This window comes from Temnothorax curvispinosus, unplaced genomic scaffold (genome assembly GCF_003070985.1).
Source record: "Temnothorax curvispinosus isolate PA1 unplaced genomic scaffold, ASM307098v1 QBEX01000345.1, whole genome shotgun sequence".
In the NCBI taxonomy this organism is placed as follows: domain Eukaryota; kingdom Metazoa; phylum Arthropoda; class Insecta; order Hymenoptera; family Formicidae; genus Temnothorax; species Temnothorax curvispinosus.
In genome coordinates this window covers 1-20,012 of record NW_020210125.1, presented here as the reverse complement: position 1 = coordinate 20,012, position 20,012 = coordinate 1, and the positions used below count along the sequence as shown (strand labels likewise).

General features: G+C 36.7%; 4 protein-coding genes across 4 annotated transcripts; 2 read left to right on the top strand and 2 right to left on the bottom strand.

The window, feature by feature from the left end:
• Nucleotides 1-136: 136 nt before the first annotated feature.
• Nucleotides 137-2,350, top strand: LOC112453756 (germinal-center associated nuclear protein). The gene is made up of 6 exons (XM_025014672.1): nucleotides 137-492; nucleotides 756-947; nucleotides 1,126-1,287; nucleotides 1,357-1,611; nucleotides 1,728-1,868; nucleotides 1,980-2,350. Exons 1-6 carry the CDS (start codon nucleotides 428-430, stop codon nucleotides 2,206-2,208), a joined length of 1,044 nt encoding a protein of 347 aa, XP_024870440.1. The 5' UTR covers nucleotides 137-427; the 3' UTR covers nucleotides 2,209-2,350.
• A 184-nt stretch (nucleotides 2,351-2,534) lies between these two features.
• On the bottom strand, nucleotides 2,535-4,684 carry LOC112453766 (mediator of RNA polymerase II transcription subunit 4). Its single transcript, XM_025014683.1, has 3 exons — nucleotides 4,373-4,684; nucleotides 3,586-4,109; nucleotides 2,535-3,497 (listed from the first exon to the last, which is right to left on the bottom strand). Exons 1-3 carry the CDS (start codon nucleotides 4,438-4,440, stop codon nucleotides 3,328-3,330), a joined length of 762 nt encoding a protein of 253 aa, XP_024870451.1. The 5' UTR covers nucleotides 4,441-4,684; the 3' UTR covers nucleotides 2,535-3,327.
• Nucleotides 4,685-5,051: 367 nt separating this feature from the next.
• LOC112453740 (structural maintenance of chromosomes protein 3) lies at nucleotides 5,052-11,456 on the top strand. Its single transcript, XM_025014652.1, has 19 exons — nucleotides 5,052-5,269; nucleotides 5,723-5,798; nucleotides 5,886-6,064; nucleotides 6,230-6,388; nucleotides 6,455-6,614; nucleotides 6,686-6,971; nucleotides 7,053-7,227; nucleotides 7,309-7,422; nucleotides 7,524-7,774; nucleotides 7,854-7,997; nucleotides 8,117-8,428; nucleotides 8,523-8,834; nucleotides 9,008-9,209; nucleotides 9,325-9,615; nucleotides 9,698-9,960; nucleotides 10,086-10,251; nucleotides 10,404-10,542; nucleotides 10,709-10,946; nucleotides 11,065-11,456. The coding sequence occupies exons 1-19, from the start codon at nucleotides 5,255-5,257 to the stop codon at nucleotides 11,189-11,191; spliced, it is 3,609 nt and encodes a 1,202-aa protein (XP_024870420.1). The 5' UTR covers nucleotides 5,052-5,254; the 3' UTR covers nucleotides 11,192-11,456.
• Nucleotides 11,457-12,210: 754 nt separating this feature from the next.
• Nucleotides 12,211-15,716, bottom strand: LOC112453749 (stress-induced-phosphoprotein 1). Its single transcript, XM_025014662.1, has 3 exons — nucleotides 15,497-15,716; nucleotides 13,525-15,068; nucleotides 12,211-13,039 (listed from the first exon to the last, which is right to left on the bottom strand). The coding sequence occupies exons 1-3, from the start codon at nucleotides 15,506-15,508 to the stop codon at nucleotides 12,967-12,969; spliced, it is 1,629 nt and encodes a 542-aa protein (XP_024870430.1). The 5' UTR covers nucleotides 15,509-15,716; the 3' UTR covers nucleotides 12,211-12,966.
• Nucleotides 15,717-20,012: the final 4,296 nt, after the last annotated feature.

Sequence of the window (20,012 nt, the reverse complement as noted above, 5' to 3'; positions counted from 1 at the left end):
GCCATTATTTTTCATCGGTGACTTATCTTACATAGCTCCGTGGCTCATGGCTCGAGTCAGGTATGTACTTCATATTTCGATGACGTGCGAAATCTTGCGTATTTTCGATCGACGTACGTCTCCATGGGAACCGGAGTAAAGTCTGTTGTTGTATGTACATACATCATGTATATGTTTAACCTCGCGGCCTCGAAACTTTCGAATCTCGAATGTCTCTTCTTTAATTTATAATAAATAAAATACGGAGTTAAAGTGCAGCTTAAAGTGCACTTAGTGCATATAGTGCACCTGAGTTCGGCCGTGACTCCTGTCGACCGGTAAATCGTTTGTTTGTTGTTTATAACGCGGCCTGATTCCCACGTGAATAGTATAAATAATATGCCTCTTTAAAATAAAACCTGTGGCGATAAACGCGTAAGGAGGCGCAATGACGACCGTCGAGGTAATAGCGGGAAGATGCCTTTCCATGTGTCCGGAAAAAGAGCGACGGATGTAAGTTTCCAGCGATGCAGAAAGTTTTATAAACTAAAACTTTGAAACGTGGATTTTGACATCGAGTTTTGTCGCGATAATGATGTTGATTTATTTTTCTGCTTTTCTTTACATTCAAAAACAAGACAAGATAGTTGGTGTTGTTAGCACCAACTGTAAAAAGAAATTATCACCTGTCTTGTATTTTTTATGTGTAATGTGTAATGAGATATGCGATCGACGATAAGAATTTGACTTCTCAAATCTGGAAATTTTTCATTCAGGAGAGAGAGGGAAGGCTTGTTGCACAAATATGAAATTGACGAGGGTACGAAACACATGAGAAGACCCAAAGCTGATCCGGCAAGAACTGTAAAATGCTTCAGTCGCTCTGCCGCTGGACAAGTCATGACCGATCCGAATTCGTTGCGCCCGCCGCATGTATTATTATCCACTGTCCGATACTTGTTCACCAAGTAATTTCGCCTATCTCTTTAAGTATGATTCATCTGTAAGAGTACACGAATTACTGCTAAATATTAGCATCTGCTAAATATCAGAAAATGCTTGTTTCATACCTACGTAATAAAACATTGGAACATTGCTTATAATCCATGGCAAGACTCGTGTAATACTTACCGTATATTGTTTCAGGATAATCACGCGAACGGATTTAGATTGGGCGTCGATATACGACTTTGTATTCGACCGATTGAGATCAATACGGCAGGATGCTGTAATACAAAGAGTCGATATCACCACGAGTATTCTTCTTCTGGAACCAATTGTTCGATTTCACGTATACGCCGCACAGAGGTACAAGTTAATTAAATTTATACTCTTTAAAAAATTGAAAAATTATTGTTAAACAGGTTCTTTTTCTAGGCTGTGTGAAAGAGACATTTCGGAATTCGACGCAAAGATAAATAGCAAACATTTGTTAGAATGCATCAAGCAGCTGCTTGTATTGTACGATCAACGAAGTCGTGGAGATGCAACAGATAGTACAGAAGTATACAAAGATCTCGAAAAACTGACATTAAACGATAGCCGGTCAGAGATGGAAGCTATATATATTCTTCTCCATATTGGAGATCGCGAGGCTTTAGAAAGGGCTCTTACGCTTTCGTCAGATTTGAAGTAGGTTGTCAAAGAAATTTAAAAGGATTATTAATATAAATTATATAAGCATTCACGTGCATTATGAATCTCTAGTATCATTAAATCTTTACATATTTATTTCTTGCGTTGTGCAGAAAATCATCAGCAATTCGATTAGCTACAAGGATATCGCTTGCTTGGTATTTAAGAAACTACGTTTGTGTTCGTCGTCTGGTTAAGCAGTTACCTCCGATACTAGCTTGCGCATTTTTTTGTAATTTGCAAAGCTTCAAAAGGTATTCATTTATTTTTATTACACGTACGCAAAATATTCGATAATAATTATGAAAAGCTATGCTAAGTAATTTATTAAAATAACTAGGTAAGAAATGTGTATTATATTCCAGAAATGTTCTGCAAATTATGAGTTGTGGCTATAATAGCAAAGTATTGACGTTCCCGGGACTGAAATTGCAAGAACTTTTATTCTACAAAGATATAAGTAAAATCCAGGCGGATTGCAAGTTATTTGGTTTGACGTTCACTAATGAAAATGTTTTATTTCAAAAATCACAGTTCAATGAACAAGTCTTGCTGGTTAGTACAAAAATTCAGATGTCAATTATTCTAGACTAAAGTGCGAATACTTTTATTTTATCGTTCGTTTTTATTATTTTATTGTAGGCCAGTCCTGAGATGTATTACGCTTCTGCCACGTTACATAAATTTATGCCAAAAATTCTTTTGGAATGTACCTCTTACGATGAATGTTGAATTAATTTTTATATAACATACTCCTCTATATGCAATTGTGGATCTAGTGGATCTAACAATAAGTTAATGAAGTTTAAACTTCAAGGATATTAAAGACGTGTATAATAGATATGTATCGACACATTTCTTTAAGTTGATGTAATGTTTTTGTTTCTTTTTTTTTTCAACTACAACTTTGTTATTCGTTATTAAATAATTATATTAAGAGAAAATTTATTTGATTGCACATTTTATACATGTATCTATCTTGGAAAGATGGTTTTATAACATGTAAATAACTTTATATTAATAATAAATGCTTGTTATATGTACTGTGATCGATGCTATAAGATGATTAGTGAGACAACAGCAGTATCTCTAAGCCAAATGTGGGCAAAAATAAAAAAGGGTCGATATGACATATCTACTCCTGTCTTTTTCTGACGATTCTTTTGCTGCAACAGCAATCTCCTTTATCTATGACATCAATATTTCTAATTTTATCGGTTGGATAAGATATTTTCAATATACATTGTGTAATTGTTAGCGTTGTAATTTTAGCGTATGGTAACCGCTGAGCGCGCTAATAAAAAAAATAACCGCACATTTATAGCATAATTGCGAAATTACTCTCTTCCAGACTGGAAGGATATGGAATTCGAGTCCCATTTCTACAGTCGGGTCGATTTTTGTAACAGATAACCAAAAAGCATTATCTATAATATACAAACACATATGTAAGTAAAACTTTAAAGATCTAGGAACATTAGCTTCCAACTAAAAATGTAAATCCGTCACTATATCCGTATACTTTTATTATTTATGTTAATTGATATTACTGTAACATTATGCACCGATTATGATTGAAGTTTCTTTTCAATAGTCTTGTCACATTTCATGCAAATAGCTAGAGCTTTATAGAAATTTAATACCTTACGCATTTCAGACATGATGTAATGATATTTATACTTATTGTTATTTTTAATTATTATATATATTACTCTATTGAGAATCACTAGACGAGCTACTCGAGGAGTCCGTAGACATAACTTCGACGTCTTCTGTTTCTTGTTTATGCGTATTCACAGCCACGCTACCCTGCCCACCAACCGACATATGAATCTCTCCCGATGGATGCCAGGCAAATTGGTTCGATTGCGAAACGGGTGGTTCTGAAACAACAACAATAGGAATTCCTTGAAAATCTGCTTATTCTTGTTAAGTCAAGTGTAGTATATGTGTATATGAAAGATACTTTACCTCCAGCAGGATGTCCCGCCCTATGTAAATCAGGTATACCTGGATGAGACCCGAGCAACTGTCCGTTTAAAGGTAGATCGCTCAATCGTCCCAGATACCCTAATCTCATTTCGATATCCGTGGGATATGGCCTTCTGGGATCTCCCTGCTGCCACGTTAAAGGCGCGCAAATTGCGTTGGTTGCGCTTATTCTGTGCGCATACTTAATAAGCTCCTCCGAAGGAACCGGCCTTTTATTGGCACGCGCGATAGATTGTAATTTCTGCTTCGCTTGATAAATCGCAGTAGCCAAGATCTGTTCCGCTTCCTTCAGTTGTCGCTGCAGCTGCTGAATATCCTGATCCTGCCTCTCTACCTCAGCTTTCAACGCCTCCATCTTCAGGTTGATCTTAGCTTGCTCGGCAGCCCGTTTCAGCGTCGCCTTTAACTCGTTATCCTTAGCTACCAACAATTCGGTTAACTGAGCGTGCTCTGTGCTCGAGAGTTTTGAAGGCTTTTGAGCGATTGTGTTTTCTATCATCTCCCTGAAAAAGAAAAAAACAGGACGATATATTTAAACTGACAAGAAAACATATATACAATACACAAGAGAGAACAACCTGTAAAGATTAGAATAATCTGTTAACTACAAATTTCTTTTAAAATTCTCCTCCGAAGTGTATTCTTATATACTCCAGTTATGTAAAATATCCAATTCTTCTTTTAATCAAGGAATGATATTAAATCTAGGAACATCAATTATAATGACATTAATTAACACCTATTATTTGTAGCAACTATAACTTACTTCGCTATTAACTCAATATCGTCCACTAGCGATAGCAGAACTTCTCTCGTACTTCTGCTTGATGCCATCGCGGTCAGTGACGGATCTTATTCGCTTAAAACAAGCAATTTCCACACTTCTGCTTTAATCTGCTGGCATCCGATGCTCAATATGCTCATCGTGCCGTACGGTACATCCCGGAGACCCGGAGATGCATCGGGGTCGGATGTCTCGGAGCTCGGACTGGCTCGAAGGTGTTTTGACGCGACTCTACTCTACAAGGCTCTTCAAAATGTCATGCTATGCTATATATAGGTTAATTCATAAAGCACCCAGGAAGCCTGTTCTTTTTAGCTGAACTTCTCGCACTGTTCATCTTTCCTATTTTTCTTTTCACGTTGGAGAGAAAAAGAAAAAAGATGAACTGTGCAAGAAGTTCGGCTAAATAGAAGCTCAGCTTTCTCTTTTCTCTTTTTCTTTAATATATATATATATATATTAATTATGTTACCTGCATTAATGTAATTATTATATCGAAATTATATATTATACTTGGACTTCGAAGGCAGACAATCCAGCGACAAAGAACAGACCTTGTACTTGACCAATCAGAATCGCTTTCTGATGAGAATCGTTTGCTTGCGCATTTGCTCCAGTGGTTTGCTCCGACCGCGTCGTATTTTTTTTCCCGAACGAGGACCGTCAGCCGTCAGCCGCGTCTCTCCCGCCCAAACCTGGGGACTTTTCGGCGGCCGCCAGCCTGCGTGTTATACAAATGTCGCTCTGCCAACAAATCGGTCGAATGTTTTCGTCGCGTTTGGCGTCTGGGACTCTCGTATGCCCGACCGCGTCCCCGTCCAACGCCGACACGAATGATATGCGCGTCTGACTTCCCGTCGCATCATGTACATCAAACAGGTAACGTGAGCAAAATCGCGAGTAAATCGCGTCGCAACCCTAAACGCGCCACGCTTGACGGGTGGTCTACTCCTCGTCTCTTCGGCTGATGGCAGAGAACGAGACGTTTGTCGTTTGTACAATAGCCTGTCACGACTCCTCCGTCTTACTTTACGTCCACGACTACGATAGACGTAAGCACCTACGTCTCGTTTTCTGCCATCAGCCTTCATTAGAGTCCACTGCTCCGTTTTCATATTTTCTTTGTCTGCTCCATTTCTTAAATTTTGGAGTACTATACTGTTTCATGTGGAATTACCGTAAATTATAAGTTACTGTCTCCTAAGCTAGTACTCCAGAGCTCCGTTTAAAGTATTAGTGTACAGTTGTCACCGTGATTCTTATTGAATTAGTGAGATTACTTTTAATGCATTAGACATTACATGTACTCATTGTGGATTTGCATTGTAACAGGTAATTATCCAAGGATTCAAGTCGTACCGTGAACAAACAGTTGTTGAACCTTTCGATTCGAAGCACAATGTAGTGGGTACGTAGCTAATGATCTTATGCAGATTTAATGTGCAATTAGTACGATTATATATATATATGTCGTAACTGGATATTTTCTTCAAAGTTGGCAGAAACGGATCTGGCAAGAGTAACTTCTTCTACGCCATTCAATTTGTCTTGAGCGATGAGTTCTCTCATCTCAGACCTGAGCAGAGGCAGGCGCTGCTGCACGAAGGAACGGGACCTCGTGTTATATCTGCCCACGTAGAAATCATATTTGATAACACCGATGGAAGATTACCGGTAAAAATAACTAGTTTACATCACTAGCTAAAGTTATTGTAACTTATTTTTATATATAATTATAAATATATATATAAAAATATATATATTCTTAATATTACTTTATATTTGATCTAGATTTATATTATTTTGTAATAAATAATACATGCAATCTTTTATTTACAGATTGATAAAGATGAGGTCTACTTAAGAAGAGTGATTGGCTCCAAGAAGGATCAATATTTTCTCAACAAAAAGATTGTAACAAGAAACGACGTGATGAATTTATTGGAGTCGGCAGGATTTTCTCGATCCAATCCATACTACATTGTGAAGCAAGGAAAGGTTCGTTAACGTAGCACATATTTATCTTAGTATAATTATCTTTAGTATAATATAATTGTTTTGCAGATAAACCAAATGGCAACAGCACCAGATTCGCACAGATTAAAGCTATTAAGAGAGGTAGCAGGTACTAGAGTATACGATGACAGAAGAGAAGAATCAAAATCTATTTTGAAAGAAACAGAAGGGAAACTAGAAAAAATCGAGGATTTTCTGCGAACAATAGGTAAAGATCAAAATTAACGAAATATTTTCAGGATAAATAAATTACAAATAAAAGTAATTAATTTATTACAGAGGAGCGTTTAAAAACGCTCGAGGAAGAGAAAGAGGAACTGAAAGAGTATCAACGTTGGGACAAGCAACGTCGTTGCTTAGAATATACGATCCACGAACGCGAACTTAAGGAAAATAAAAGGAAATTAGAAGAGCTCGAGGAGTCAAGAGCGAATAGTGGAGCCGAACAGGCGAAATTGGGTGCCGAAGCAAAAACTGCGCAAGAGATGGTACGTGCAGCTACGAAGAGGCTGAAGGAAGCGAAGAAAGAAGTGCAGACTGCCAAAGAAGAAAGAGACACTCTCAGGTAACGTGTGCCAAAGATTGTATAAAATGGATAAAAACATAGCAGAGAAAAAATATTTGTAATAAAATATTTGTAATGCAGTGCAGAGCAGCAGCAATTACTAAAAGAGAAAAACAAGTTGACTTTTACGATTAACGACTTGCTGGAGGAGGTAAAAGGTGATAATGACAGCAAGAAACGTGCTCAACAAGAGTTAGAAAAATTGAAAACTCAAATCGGTCTTCGGGAAGACGAGCTAAAGGATCTTAAGCCAAAGGTGAGAAAATATTCAGATATTTAATATATTTAGTCCAATATAATTAATCCAATATATTAATATAGAAAACCTTCTTTACAGTATGAACAAATGAAACGTGTTGAGGAAGAATGTACGCGAGACTTGCAATTAAAAGAGCAGAAACGTAAAGAGCTGTATGCTAAACAAGGTCGTGGCAGTCAATTCACTACTAAGGTAAAAGAGAAAAAAAATCACGATTATTAGAATAATTTAAATTACATTTTCGTTCTACTTGAGGTCTAGTAAGATATTTTAAAGAGATTTATTTTTTATAGGATGAAAGAGACAAGTGGATACAAAATGAACTTAAGCAACTCACGAAACAGATAAAGGATAAAGAAGAGCATCAGAAAAAGATAAGCGAAGATTTAAAACGTGATGCAGAGAAACATGATGCCTTGGAGAAGAAAATAGGAGATCACACACGTGAGATGGAACGACAACGTGCGTCAATAGACGATCATAACAAACAATATTACGAGCTCACGAAATCAAAGGATCAGTGTCAAGCAACACGAAAAGAACAGTATGTTCAATTTACTAAATTAACATACGCGTTACTTAGAAATCTTAGAATTTTACAAGCTGAGTGCGTCAAATTGCAGGTATCGGCAAGAGAGTGTATTGCAATTAAATCTATCTGGTCTGAAGGAAGATTTAGCGAAAGCAGATCAGAGTCTAAGATCCATGGCTGGCAAGCCTATTTTGAATGGCAGGGACAGCGTACGTAAAGTGCTAGACACTTTTCGGTAAGATTAATTTTTTTTTGACATAAGTATACTACATAATTTAAAAGATTTCTAAACGCTGCTATTGAAAACTTATGATGATGATGATAACATTACGAGTAATATCTTCGGTTTTATAGTGGACGAAAAGATATGGCTAATGAAGTGAGCAGCTACTATGGGCCTGTAATTGAAAATTTCAACTGCGACAAGAGCGTTTATATGGCTGTTGAAGTAACCGCTGGGAATCGATTGTTCCATCATATTGTGGAGACCGATAAGTTCGGCACGAAAATTTTAAAAGAAATGAACAATCAACGGTTGCCGGGAGAAGTAACTTTTATGCCTCTAAATAGACTTCACGTGAAGGACATCGATTATCCGCAGACCTCCGATGCTATACCCATGATATCCAAGTTGAATTACGATCCCAAATTTGATAAAGCGCTAAGGTAAAAGCATATAAAATAAATATTTTTTTCTTGTTACATTTCTTTGTGATATACAGACTTGATATTATTCCTATTATCTTTTTGTCAAATATAGATATATATTTGGAAAGACTTTGATCTGTCGTAATTTGGAGGCAGCAACGACTTTGGCGCGGGATTCCGGCTTAGATTGCGTTACGTTAGAAGGAGACCAGGTTTCATCCAAAGGCTCCTTAACTGGCGGATATTTCAATACACTCAGGTCACGGCTCGAGATACAGAAAACAAGATCGGAATTAATGTCACAGATCTCTACTCTCGAGACCCAATTAACGACGCTTAAGGACGAAATCAGAAAGGCGGATCAAAATATTAGTTCTTACGTTAGCGAAATGCAGAAAACTGAGACCAAAAATAGTAAAGCTAAGTAAGTAATTAAATAATATCTTTAACTTAGAATTATAATTAGTGTTAATGTCAAATTTTACATTTGATATAGTATTTAAATATTTATATTTAATTATTGAAATAAATGGTGAAATTTTATTATCAATTTCAATTATGTGAAGATTAATCAGTGTTTTATCATTTACTTGACAGAGATATATATGATAAAATAAAAGCAGAGATACGTCTTATGAAGGAAGAATTGAGTGCTATAGAAAGGTACCGGACTCCGAAAGAAAGAAGTCTTGCACAGTGCACATCAAGTTTGGAAGCAATGCGCGCAACTAAAGATGGCCTAGAGAGTGAGTTACATCAAGAACTCATGGCGCAGTTATCCGTCGCGGATCAGCATCAGGTGCGCGTAAAGAACGAATTTTCAATGTAGTTGAATTGAAGAATAACATATCCTCATTTCTTTTTCTCCACCTCGGGTAAAGATTTGAAACTTTACTGATTATCGATTTTTGTAGGTTGACACTTTAAATGACGACATTAGACGCTTAACGAAAGAAAACAAAGAAGCGTTTGCGAAACGAATGCAATTAGAAGCAGAGAAGAATAAGTTAGAAAACTTATTAACAAACAACTTAGTAAGAAGAAAGGATGAGCTGGTCCAAGCTTTACAAGAGATTTCAGTTGAGGATCGACAGCGGCAGCTTGACTCATCAAAAATTCAGTTGGCGGATATCGAAAAGAGACTAGTGAAAGTAAACGAGGACTTCAAAGCCCAGAATGAAAAAGTGACCAGTGCAATGAAGAAAGTAAGTATTTAAAAACACAGTAATCACTTGTATATGTTTAAGTAATATAATCCTTAATTCGTCCATTTTGTCGTACGTTTAGCAAAAATTGGAGTCTGCTGAAGTCGAAAAATGGAAATTGAAAGAAAAAGAGGCGCAAGAGAAAATAGAAGCAGACGCGAAAGATTTAGAGAAATTAGCAAGCAAGTTAAATATCTTGCAGCAGAAAATAGTGGAATGTACACAGAAGATTACTGAACTCGGCGCGTTGCCTAGTCACGAGGCTTATTCTAGGTTTAATACAATGTCCACGAAACAGCTGTTTAAAGAAATGGAAAAGGCAAATAATCATCTAAAAAAATATAGGTGCATATTTTTTTCTATTTAAATGTAGTAAACTGATTAAAAGCAAAAATTATTAATAATTATCTACTGTTACTATTTTAATTAAAGACTGTTGTTTCTTAACGTATTTATTATGTTTTTTCTAGCCATGTAAATAAAAAAGCTTTGGATCAGTTCATGTCCTTCAGCGATCAGAAAGAAAGATTAGTGAAACGGAAAGAAGAATTGGACCGAGGCGACGAGAAAATAAAAGAACTCATGTCGGTACTTGAACAGCGCAAATGTGAAGCGATACAATTTACGTTTAAACAGGTATGTCTGTTTTTATACATATACATATATATTGTATAGTGTATCGTTTAGACTTGACTTAACAGTGGAGGATTAATATTGATATATTAATCTATTACGATAACATACTCTTAAACACAATTTCATGTGACAATCTTTTTTTTTTTTTTAAGGTGAGCAAATATTTCAGTGAAGTATTCAAAAAACTTGTACCTTCGGGGCATGCACAATTGGTTATGAGGACTGCGGACGGCGATGAAGGAGATGATGGGACAGCGGAGCCATCAGATTCTGATAGATTTATTGGCGTAGGTGAGGAAATAGATTTATATATGTATATGACTCAAATATTTTGTGCAATATAATAAGAAAAATTTATTTAAAAATTTAATTTATTTTGTTCTTTGAGCTAGCTATATTTGTGTGATATATATTTTTTATTTATGATTTCAAAAACTTAGATCTATATTATTTCTAGGCATAAAAGTGTCATTCACGGGACACAGAGGCGAAATGCGAGAGATGAATCAATTATCTGGTGGACAAAAATCACTCGTAGCGTTGGCCCTGATATTCGCGATACAAAAGTGCGATCCTGCACCGTTTTACTTGTTCGACGAAATCGATCAGGCGTTAGATGCGCAACACAGAAAGGCGGTAGCAGATATGATCCACGAACTTAGTTCCGATGCCCAGTTCATTACCACGACATTCAGGTAATAGAATTAGTGTCTTGTAAGGGATTTTGAGCCTGATTCACGCTCGTTTTAAGATGACAGAATTATTATGGTTATCGGTCAATGTAAAAAAAATTAAAATGTATTTGTTTTGTAGACCGGAATTACTGCACCATGCGAACAAATTCTATGGAGTGAAGTTCAGAAATAAAGTTTCGCATGTCGAATGCGTGACGCGGGAAGAAGCGGCCGATTTCGTCGAAGACGATACAACGCATGGTTAAAATAAGAATATTTTATTTATAAAGTCTACAATCAAGAAAACTTATTATTTTTTTTATTGTCTTTTCGTGCATCCAGGAGATAACACACATACACATGTAAACGGTTGAAGTTTACTGTGATCTCCATCGAGATTTTCTTAATTTCATTTTTCATCATTGATAGCTTTTTGAAAGATACTTTATGTATGAAATCTCACATAAGGAAAACGAGGAAAAAATAATTTTTTATATGTTCGCAATATACATCTGGATTTTTCGCACGTATCATTGTAGTATGCGGCATGATAGTATTATATTAGGCGATTTTTGGCGTGACTCTAGTATAACAACCAAAGTGTACCAAACTGTACCAGAACATTTTCGCGTGTTTGATAATTCGTGATATAGCCGTTTTGGTACCTAGTTGGTTGATATTACGCTATACCAAGTAATGAACCAGGATACCTGTTGGTACTTGTTGTTAAGTTGCAAATACGCGCCAAATATAACACAAATAGATGTAAACAATGTATTTTACATATTTATTTCGTGTAAAATTTATCTTGGACTTGGTGTTTCAATCACATTTATACTATAAGCACAAGTTTCGCGCGTATTGAAAAGAACAATGTTTTTTTTGGCGTAATGTTAACAATCAATATGTTTTAGCGGTACATCTTAACAGAATAAGATCCGCCCCTACCAAGAGCAACCTTGGTATATCTAAAGATCGTCAAAAATCGCCTACTGTAATGTATTATAAAATGTGTATAATTTTTGATAATTTAATAATATTTGCAACAAATTACAAGTTGTGGAAACATTACAAATATGATAATTGAAAATTGGTATATATATAAACTGTTTTTTATATTATATAAACTTTATAGGAAAATAAAAGAGGACTATGATAAGAAATACAATAATATCAGTGCGTTATGAAGTCTTAGAATAATCGTATCCTATTATAATCAGGATAGTTTTTAAGTAGATATAACAGAGGTGTTAATAAGGACAATAAATGTTCCCAAGTAGAAAACTCGGTTTAAAAAGATGTTTATTCGAAGCATTCCTCTTATCGGTTGTCGCCTTAGTCTGACTTCGCATTCATTATATTATTATGACTAATTTTAGTACTAAAAGCACTAAATTAACTTTTAAAAGAAATGTTAGTGTGTGCATCATATACAGAAATAATTTTACGGAAAACTTTTACTATCTTAAAGGATTATTTTTCTAGTTTTAGACGATTTTATTACCTAAAACATATAATAACGCTATCAACTTCCAAAGTGATGATATTCACGATTCAGCCATCGGAGTAAGTTTCCTTTTAAATGTAAATATTACATATTAAGAGTTCACCAGCTTCACAATTACACTTCATTTTTGCACAAAGAGCCTCACTATATGTATATATATGTATCGTTACACACGTGATCACCGTAACAAGTCTTGTAATGCAAAAGTCATCGATGACACTAAAGGCCACTGCGTTTGCACGAAAGAATCATATGTATAATGTAACTTTTATTCTAAATGGCTTTTTGAACACAGATTTTAAGAGCAATATGACGATAAATATCCCATATGGCTAATGTATCTGCGATACGCGAATGCGAATTTCCTCAATATTAAAGGAATTTGTGACAGCAGAGCAATATGACGATAAGTATCCCATATGGCTAATATATCTGCAATACACGAATGCGAATTTCCTTAATATTAAAGGAACTTATGACAGCAGTGTTATTCTTCTTTTATTACAAGTATGTTGTATGCGGTTCCTTACATCTTCAATGGATAGCGATGAGACCAGATTCCAAAAGTTTTTGCAATTTTGCAGCTATATCAGGGTTCTTCAAATGGCTGTAAAAAAAAAAAAGGTTCATTAAACATTCGTATCATTAAACAGGGAAATAGATAAATTATTTTAGAAGGGAATGATCGTTGAATTTCCAAAGAACATTCGGTAGTGTATTAATCCTCGGAAGAGGAACGCCTGAAACTTCTTCTGACTCATAGTAAAGTTTCTCTTGTATGTGTTGCAAAATAAATTTTTATATGAGAATGTTATTTACTTGATTTGTTATTTTGTTTGGAGCTCAAGACTCCTTGAGCCGTACAACAGTCTAAACAAAACAGAGTCAAGGCATGGATCACGAGTAATCCGGCCTCTGCCTTCCGAGGGTTAATACAAAGTAAAGAGTAAGTATAGTAAAGTTGCTGGGATGATGAGTGGCTCCGTAAGAAAGCGGTTGACTACGAATTGACGATTCTACTTCGATCCTGTTCGATCCCAACTCCCATCCTATATCTATAATTCCGGTATATGTTTTTAATATAATACTTACTCTTGTAAAGCTCTTGGATCGCTCTGCATTTGTTCCAAGATGAGCCTCATGGCTGGATCTCGCAATATGCCCTGGATCTCTGGATCCGCCATCGCTCTCTTTCTAACTTCTTCCGGATTGGAGGTAGCGGATACGGCGCAAGAGCGATAGCCCTCTAACGCTTCGCTGTTCTGCGGATCCAGTTCGAGAGCCTTCTGATACGCCGACAGGGCTTTTCCCGGCTGTTGCATGGCCTGAAGAATCTTTCCTTTCCTAATCCATCCCTTGATGAACTTGGGATCCAGCTCGACCACCTTCTCGCAATCCTTCAAACCGAGGTCGAACGCCGCCAGTTTGGTGTAACAGGCCGCTCTGTTGCTGTAATATTTGGGATCGTCCGGATTTCTCCGGATTGCCTCGGAATAATGCTTTATAGCCGCGGGATAATCGCCATCTTTGTACTTTTGATTCCCAAATTCCTTCTCCTCTTCCGCCTTCTCCGGGTCGATGTAAGCCTTCCTCTCTTCCTCCCTGATTATTTTGTCTATATCCGAGAGTAAGGTTTTAATCTCCGGCGTTCTGTGCTCGGACATGGACTTTTCGTAATACACCTTAGCCTGCTTCCAATTCTCCATTTTTTTGTAAGCGTGACCGATTCTCGTGAACGCTTTCGCTATCAATTTGAAATCCGCTCTGTTCTCCCTACCGACCTCAATGGCTTTCTCGCACTGAGCGATACATTTCTGATACTCCTTCTGCTCGAAGTACACCGCCGCTATGTTCAACAAGTAAACGATTTCCGTCGGGTCCAATTCCACAGCTTTGTTGTAATGCTGCAGAGCTTCCTCGAAGCTTCTCTTTTTGTAAGCCTCGTTGCCGAGTTTCTTCTCCTCTAAGGCTTTTCTCTTTTCAGGCGGAAGATTATCCTCCTCCTTCTTCTGGGGCTTCGGTTCCGGTTTGGCTTTCGGTGGCTCCGGCGGATTCATCGGCTCGGTTTCCATTGCCTCCTCCATGTCGGCGCTCATTCCTAACAGCACGCTAAGGGTGGTGAGCACTCTGGTGTCTTGTAGCTTGGTACCGAGACTCTGTGGATTGGTTCGCAGTTCCTGCAGCAGTTTCATGTATTCCGGATCAGCTAGATATCCCTTCGTTCGGGAATCGCTCGCCAGCTTGACGAAGATGTCCGGCGAGTTGAATGGATTGGTCGCGGCGGCGGTTTTCTGGGCCCTCACCTCGGCCATACTGCTTCTGAGCTGCGCATTGTTCGGATCCAGCTGTAGGCCCTTCTCGTAAGCCCGGATAGACTCGTCGTATCTGCCCAGGTAAGCGAGAGCGCTGCCCTTGCGCGAGTAACCCTTTCCCCAGTCCGGCTTCAAACTGACGGTCTTCTCGGCGTCCTCCAATGCCTGCTGATACTTCTCGGACTTTGCGTACGCCGCCGAGCGGTTGCTGTAGAGTACGTGATTGTTGCCGTCCAGGTTGATCGCGTCCGTGTAGCATTTAATGGCCTCATCGTAATTGCCTGTCTGTAAAGCGGCGTTCCCTCTCTCCTTCAACAAAGCTACCTGCAAAGCCACACACACATGTATATAATATATGTATAAAATACTCAGTCATGCAGATATTGACACAGAAGGATGCCAGAATCTCTCAGGTTAATGTTAATGGCTATATTAATTAGCCAGACTTTTAATCTTAATAACTTTAATCGGATCAGCTCACGATCTTTTATTATCTATTTATCCTTGATCTAGCCTTGTCGCGTGTCCTTGCTCCGTTTCGTTGCGATCGGTTTCGAGGAGAGACGAATCGTCTCATACACGCGGGCGAGATTCGCCGAAGGGAGAAGGAGGAGGAGGAGAGGACAATCGTCGACCTCGCGGAACGCGAGGACGCGTTCCCGAGGAAACGCCGAGAGCACGCCTTCGCCGTAGTGATCGCGCGCGTAATTTACGGCCACCCACAACGTGGGTGCCTCGTTGCAACAGCTTACCTGATCGCTCATCACGCACGCCGGAAATGTTGAGCCTCTCTATCACGTTCTCCGACGACCGTACGATTCACTCGTGGTGCGAAAGACGAAAGACACACGTTCGACGATGACTCGTGCGAATTCTCGTAAATTCTCACTCTCAGTTCAGTATGCCACCGCACGCGTGTGTGGTGTGTGCCGGCGCAGGTTTCAGACAGAAAGCTCCAGAAACGGACGAGCAGCGACCCCACGCTTCTCTCGCTGCTCACCGAACGCGTGGTAGGACGTGTATACGTGGTGCATATAATTATACAGGGTGTTCACGAAGTCGCGCCGCGTTATTTCGTGTGAAACGCAGATCGTTTTCGAAGGAGCGTCAATGTTGGCGATATTTATACGAATTTGTGAAATGTGTAAATTATTTTTTCATTTTTTATTTTTTATTTTTTTTTTTTTCATTTTTATTTTTTACATTACTAGAATACAAAGCGCGCCCTTTGCTTTCATCTAGAAGACCCAGATAAAATTTTAGAGAGAAGATAGTAACTAAAAAAAGTAATAAGAAAGGGATTATATAATTTTTTTCATTAGTTATTGTCTTCCCTTTCATTATTTCTATGATGAAAAAGAAAATAATAACAATAAATTAATGAAAAAAATGATGGGAGAAAAATAAAAAAGGAGATTATCATTTTTTTCATTAACTGAATTATTATCTTTTCCCTTTCATCCATCTCTATGATGAATTTAGGGGAACGCATCCTCGTCACGATTTTTATCGCAGAGACGGAGTTTCAGCATATTTTGGAGAAAGATGTACTCTCGTCGGGAAATTTTATAGGTTTTAAACTCTGATTGTAGAACTGAAATTTGTAAAGACTATAAGATGGAGCGCGCGTAAAAGGCGATTCTTTTTCTTTATTGTAACATTATTTATCGAATTTATATAATTCTCGGCGGAGAATTGCATTTGCACATTTCATTAGTCGGCAATTTACGACGAAAAATTTATATACTTAATGACTTTTTAAACACCCCGTATATATCTACACATACACACGCACGTTGTGAGCAATCGTGTAAACGTTCTGGCGGGAATGACGTTGGATATTCCGTGTAATTGTGAATGCAATTCATAGAGTTCGCTTTAAAACGATGCTAATTTGGAATTTAGAAATTTATTATTTACGTTTTTCCGCGCCGCGTAACGTAAAGAGATATTTATTGAACAGTTTTTAAATGAGAGAATCTCAAAATACGCGAGTAAATAAAATAAAATGTATATTAGCATATTGACCGCCATTCATGAATGACGATCAATTTTATGAAAAACTGCCACGTCATTCCGGTACATATATCATCGACGCTCAATTTCAAGAAATACTGTCAAGAAACCAAACCTCTGTTTCCCTTTATTATTTATTTGTTTGCCATAAAATATCGCTTTAAGTAAAAATATTATTGTTGTAACATTTAAAAAATTTTAAATTATTTATTTAAATTTGTCTTCGTCGTTTAAGTATGAATTCCATTCTCGAAAACGAATTTATTCTTTGTACTTTTTATATTGTTCATCTTTCTTTTCTCCATGTAATTATATATATATATTTCATTTTAAGTGAGCCTAGTGCAATCGAACAGACATGCAAAGAAGAACAGACCTAATGAGTATTCATTTATGAGTGATGACATACATATATGACATTTGTCATGCATAGATAATAAATGCATAGATAATAGGGCATATAAAAATGAAAATAGGACTTTTTGTTCCAGTAATGTAGATTATTACTATAAATTAGATTATTGGAGATATTTCGTTATCATCGTAATCTTTTCGTATTTATGTAAAGAAAAGTTATAGCAAACATGCGCATCCATTCTACCATCATGCGATAAGTTTTCTTTGGAGTTGCACTATACACTTTCTATTCACTTTAAATCAAATAATTAAAGATATAATTAAACCGAAATGTGAATATATAATTTGATTTTAATTATAAATTAGACGGAAAAGAAGGAAAGACAAAAAATGTAGGAAGTTCCACTACAAAGACTAGACCTTTAATTTAATATCTAATTTTATTTTACCAATGTAGATTAACTTTAATCTCTGTTTAACTTAATTACTTTTTATTTTATTTTCTAAGTTCTAAGAATTAAAAAAAGATAGAATTAGAAAAAAAAATTAGAAAAAATAGAAATGGACATTAGGTTTGTTTTTTTAATACCTCTTATTTTTTTTAATATCATATTTTTGCGGCTAAAGCGAAAGAATCTACCGGAAAATCCGGTTGATAATACTGGTGAATCTCTAAAACGCGGGTTTTGAAAATGGAAGAATGATGGGTACCGAATGTAGATATGGTGGGCACGACGAAGATATTGTTTAAATTTAAAAAATAGACCCTTTTTCGTCAAATGAAAAGGCTTAAAAAATCATTATTTATTTAAAAAATACTCAGACTGTTACGAAGAATTGCGCATTTAAATTAAAGAGTCCGATCCGATTTAGGATGACCTGGACTGCTGGTTAATCGGCGATTACCTCATCAAGGTAATATCTATTTAACGTATATATCTATTTAACATTTTGTTTGGAGTTTGGAATTTTCTTTTTGTTGCTTGACACATGGAAAAAGAGATTAGATCAATAAACGGTGAATTATGTAATTAGAAATTATTCTGCAAGTAACTCTATCGATCGCTAATTATATGGTGATTTTGACAAAACTCCGACTTGATTGGCGATTAAATAATTAACCGGCAGAATTGCTTATAGCAAAATGTTCAATATTTTTTATCCCTATATAATTTAATCTTTCTTTATATCAAATTTAAGTAAAATTATAATCAACTGGAATCTTAAATATTAAATAATGTAGTAGGCAAATGCAGAATCCTAGAGAGATACGAACAACATTTTAAGAACTGATGAGGATTCAGAAGTTGGAGAAGAGAGCGTTAAGCTATATTGGGGCTCTTGGCTATGAATTTACGTATTATTTCACATAAACGTGTTAACAAAATGGTACAGGCCAAATTAATCGCTGATTACGTTAATCCGACGGTGAAAATCGCCTCTTTTCACAGGATTTCCCATGAGCGAGGAGACGCGCGTCTATCTTGGGAGCGACATTCCACTGCGGACGCGACTATAATTACTCCGCGCTTACGTGTTGGGGAACACGCTCTCAGACGAGCCGTCGTTTCTACGATATCCAAATATACCCCAAAACCTGCATGAATTCTCTTTCTCTTTCTCTCCCTCTCTATGGATCAAACTCCCTGAAAAAGGAATGAGCGCGAGCTTCTTGGAATGCCTAGACCATTACACGAAACTCGAAATAACACGCGACGGCCGGCCCTTGCTCTAGATTTTTACGTCGCCGTTGCGGATTTAACCGCACCGCTTCATCCGCCGCTTTTTACATCTTCAAAAACCCCGTTTCATTTGAATTATATTCTTTATGCTAAACTTCGCATTATCTTATATCAATAAATACATAGTAAATACAAGATCTATACTTGTAATTATACGTTAACGTATTTATGGCGAATTATTGATCTCAGAGACAGGAATATTGAGTATTGTATAAGAATCTCGTGCCATTTCGTGTTTTTTTATATTATCGTTATAAATATATTTTTAAGAGATATTCTTTTTTTTTGGTTGTAATAAATGTCCGGGACAATATATACATATATATATATATATATCTGAAAGACGTTCTTTCCTCTAAACTTATGTCGTGTTTGCGATGTGGGAATTTCCAGATTTCCTCGTGGGAATGTGTTGACCCAAAGCGTCTTCTTGTGTTTTTTTTATGTCGTAAATAATAATGTCAGTCGATCGGGACATAGAAGAAGGAGAGTTGAATTTCGCAACATCGTCTTTTTTTATTATAAAATATAATTATGGCTTTTACGTACAGGAATATAACAATAATGACAACGTCATTGTCGTCGTTGTTATTAATACATCGTTGCTATGATTAAATGGACTTTAACGGAAGATGACTATGTACACGTGAGAGAGATTTACTATACATATATATCTTTGACAATCTTAAATTACTAAATGAACACTGATCCGGTTAACGTTCATCGTTGACGAACATGTTGTTTTGGATCTTTTTCTGTTTGCTATGCTAACATAAATACATGCGTATATTGTACAGCTATATCTGGCCCATTATCTCAGCTGATTAGAGCGTTGCATTAATAACGCACATATACAGTACCGCTACAAGTCACATGTAAGAACGATAATTGAATTATTTCTCTTCGACCTAAGATGTATTTTGTACCACGCGCCAATCTCGCGTTCGACTCTACGATTCATAATAAAACCCTTTTTCGTAGATATTCATTCGTCGAACGCGGATCAATATTTCTCTATTTACTACCTATTACTTACTTCTCTATTTACATTATATAAATTAAATACCGCGCTCGCAAGGCGCAAATGTTCCATTCTCACGTTGTCACACATCCTATAATAATCACATTCTCTTCTTCGTTCGCACAAATTGTT

Coding starts and splice junctions, on each gene's coding strand:
- LOC112453756 (XM_025014672.1), top strand. CDS start 428: ATGACGACCGTCGAGGTAATAGCGGGAAGATGCCTTTCCATGTGTCCG. Junction 493..755: donor CCGGAAAAAGAGCGACGGAT/GTAAGTTTCCAG, acceptor TTTTTCATTCAG/GAGAGAGAGGGAAGGCTTGT. Junction 1,288..1,356: donor CACGTATACGCCGCACAGAG/GTACAAGTTAAT, acceptor TTCTTTTTCTAG/GCTGTGTGAAAGAGACATTT.
- LOC112453766 (XM_025014683.1), bottom strand. CDS start 4,440: ATGGCATCAAGCAGAAGTACGAGAGAAGTTCTGCTATCGCTAGTGGAC. Junction 4,110..4,372: donor GATATTGAGTTAATAGCGAA/GTAAGTTATAGT, acceptor TTTCTTTTTCAG/GGAGATGATAGAAAACACAA. Junction 3,498..3,585: donor GGCGGGACATCCTGCTGGAG/GTAAAGTATCTT, acceptor TTGTTGTTTCAG/AACCACCCGTTTCGCAATCG.
- LOC112453740 (XM_025014652.1), top strand. Junction 6,389..6,454: donor ACATTGTGAAGCAAGGAAAG/GTTCGTTAACGT, acceptor ATTGTTTTGCAG/ATAAACCAAATGGCAACAGC. Junction 9,616..9,697: donor TGACCAGTGCAATGAAGAAA/GTAAGTATTTAA, acceptor TCGTACGTTTAG/CAAAAATTGGAGTCTGCTGA.
- LOC112453749 (XM_025014662.1), bottom strand. Junction 13,040..13,524: donor GATCCAAGAGCTTTACAAGA/GTAAGTATTATA, acceptor TTTTTTTTACAG/CCATTTGAAGAACCCTGATA.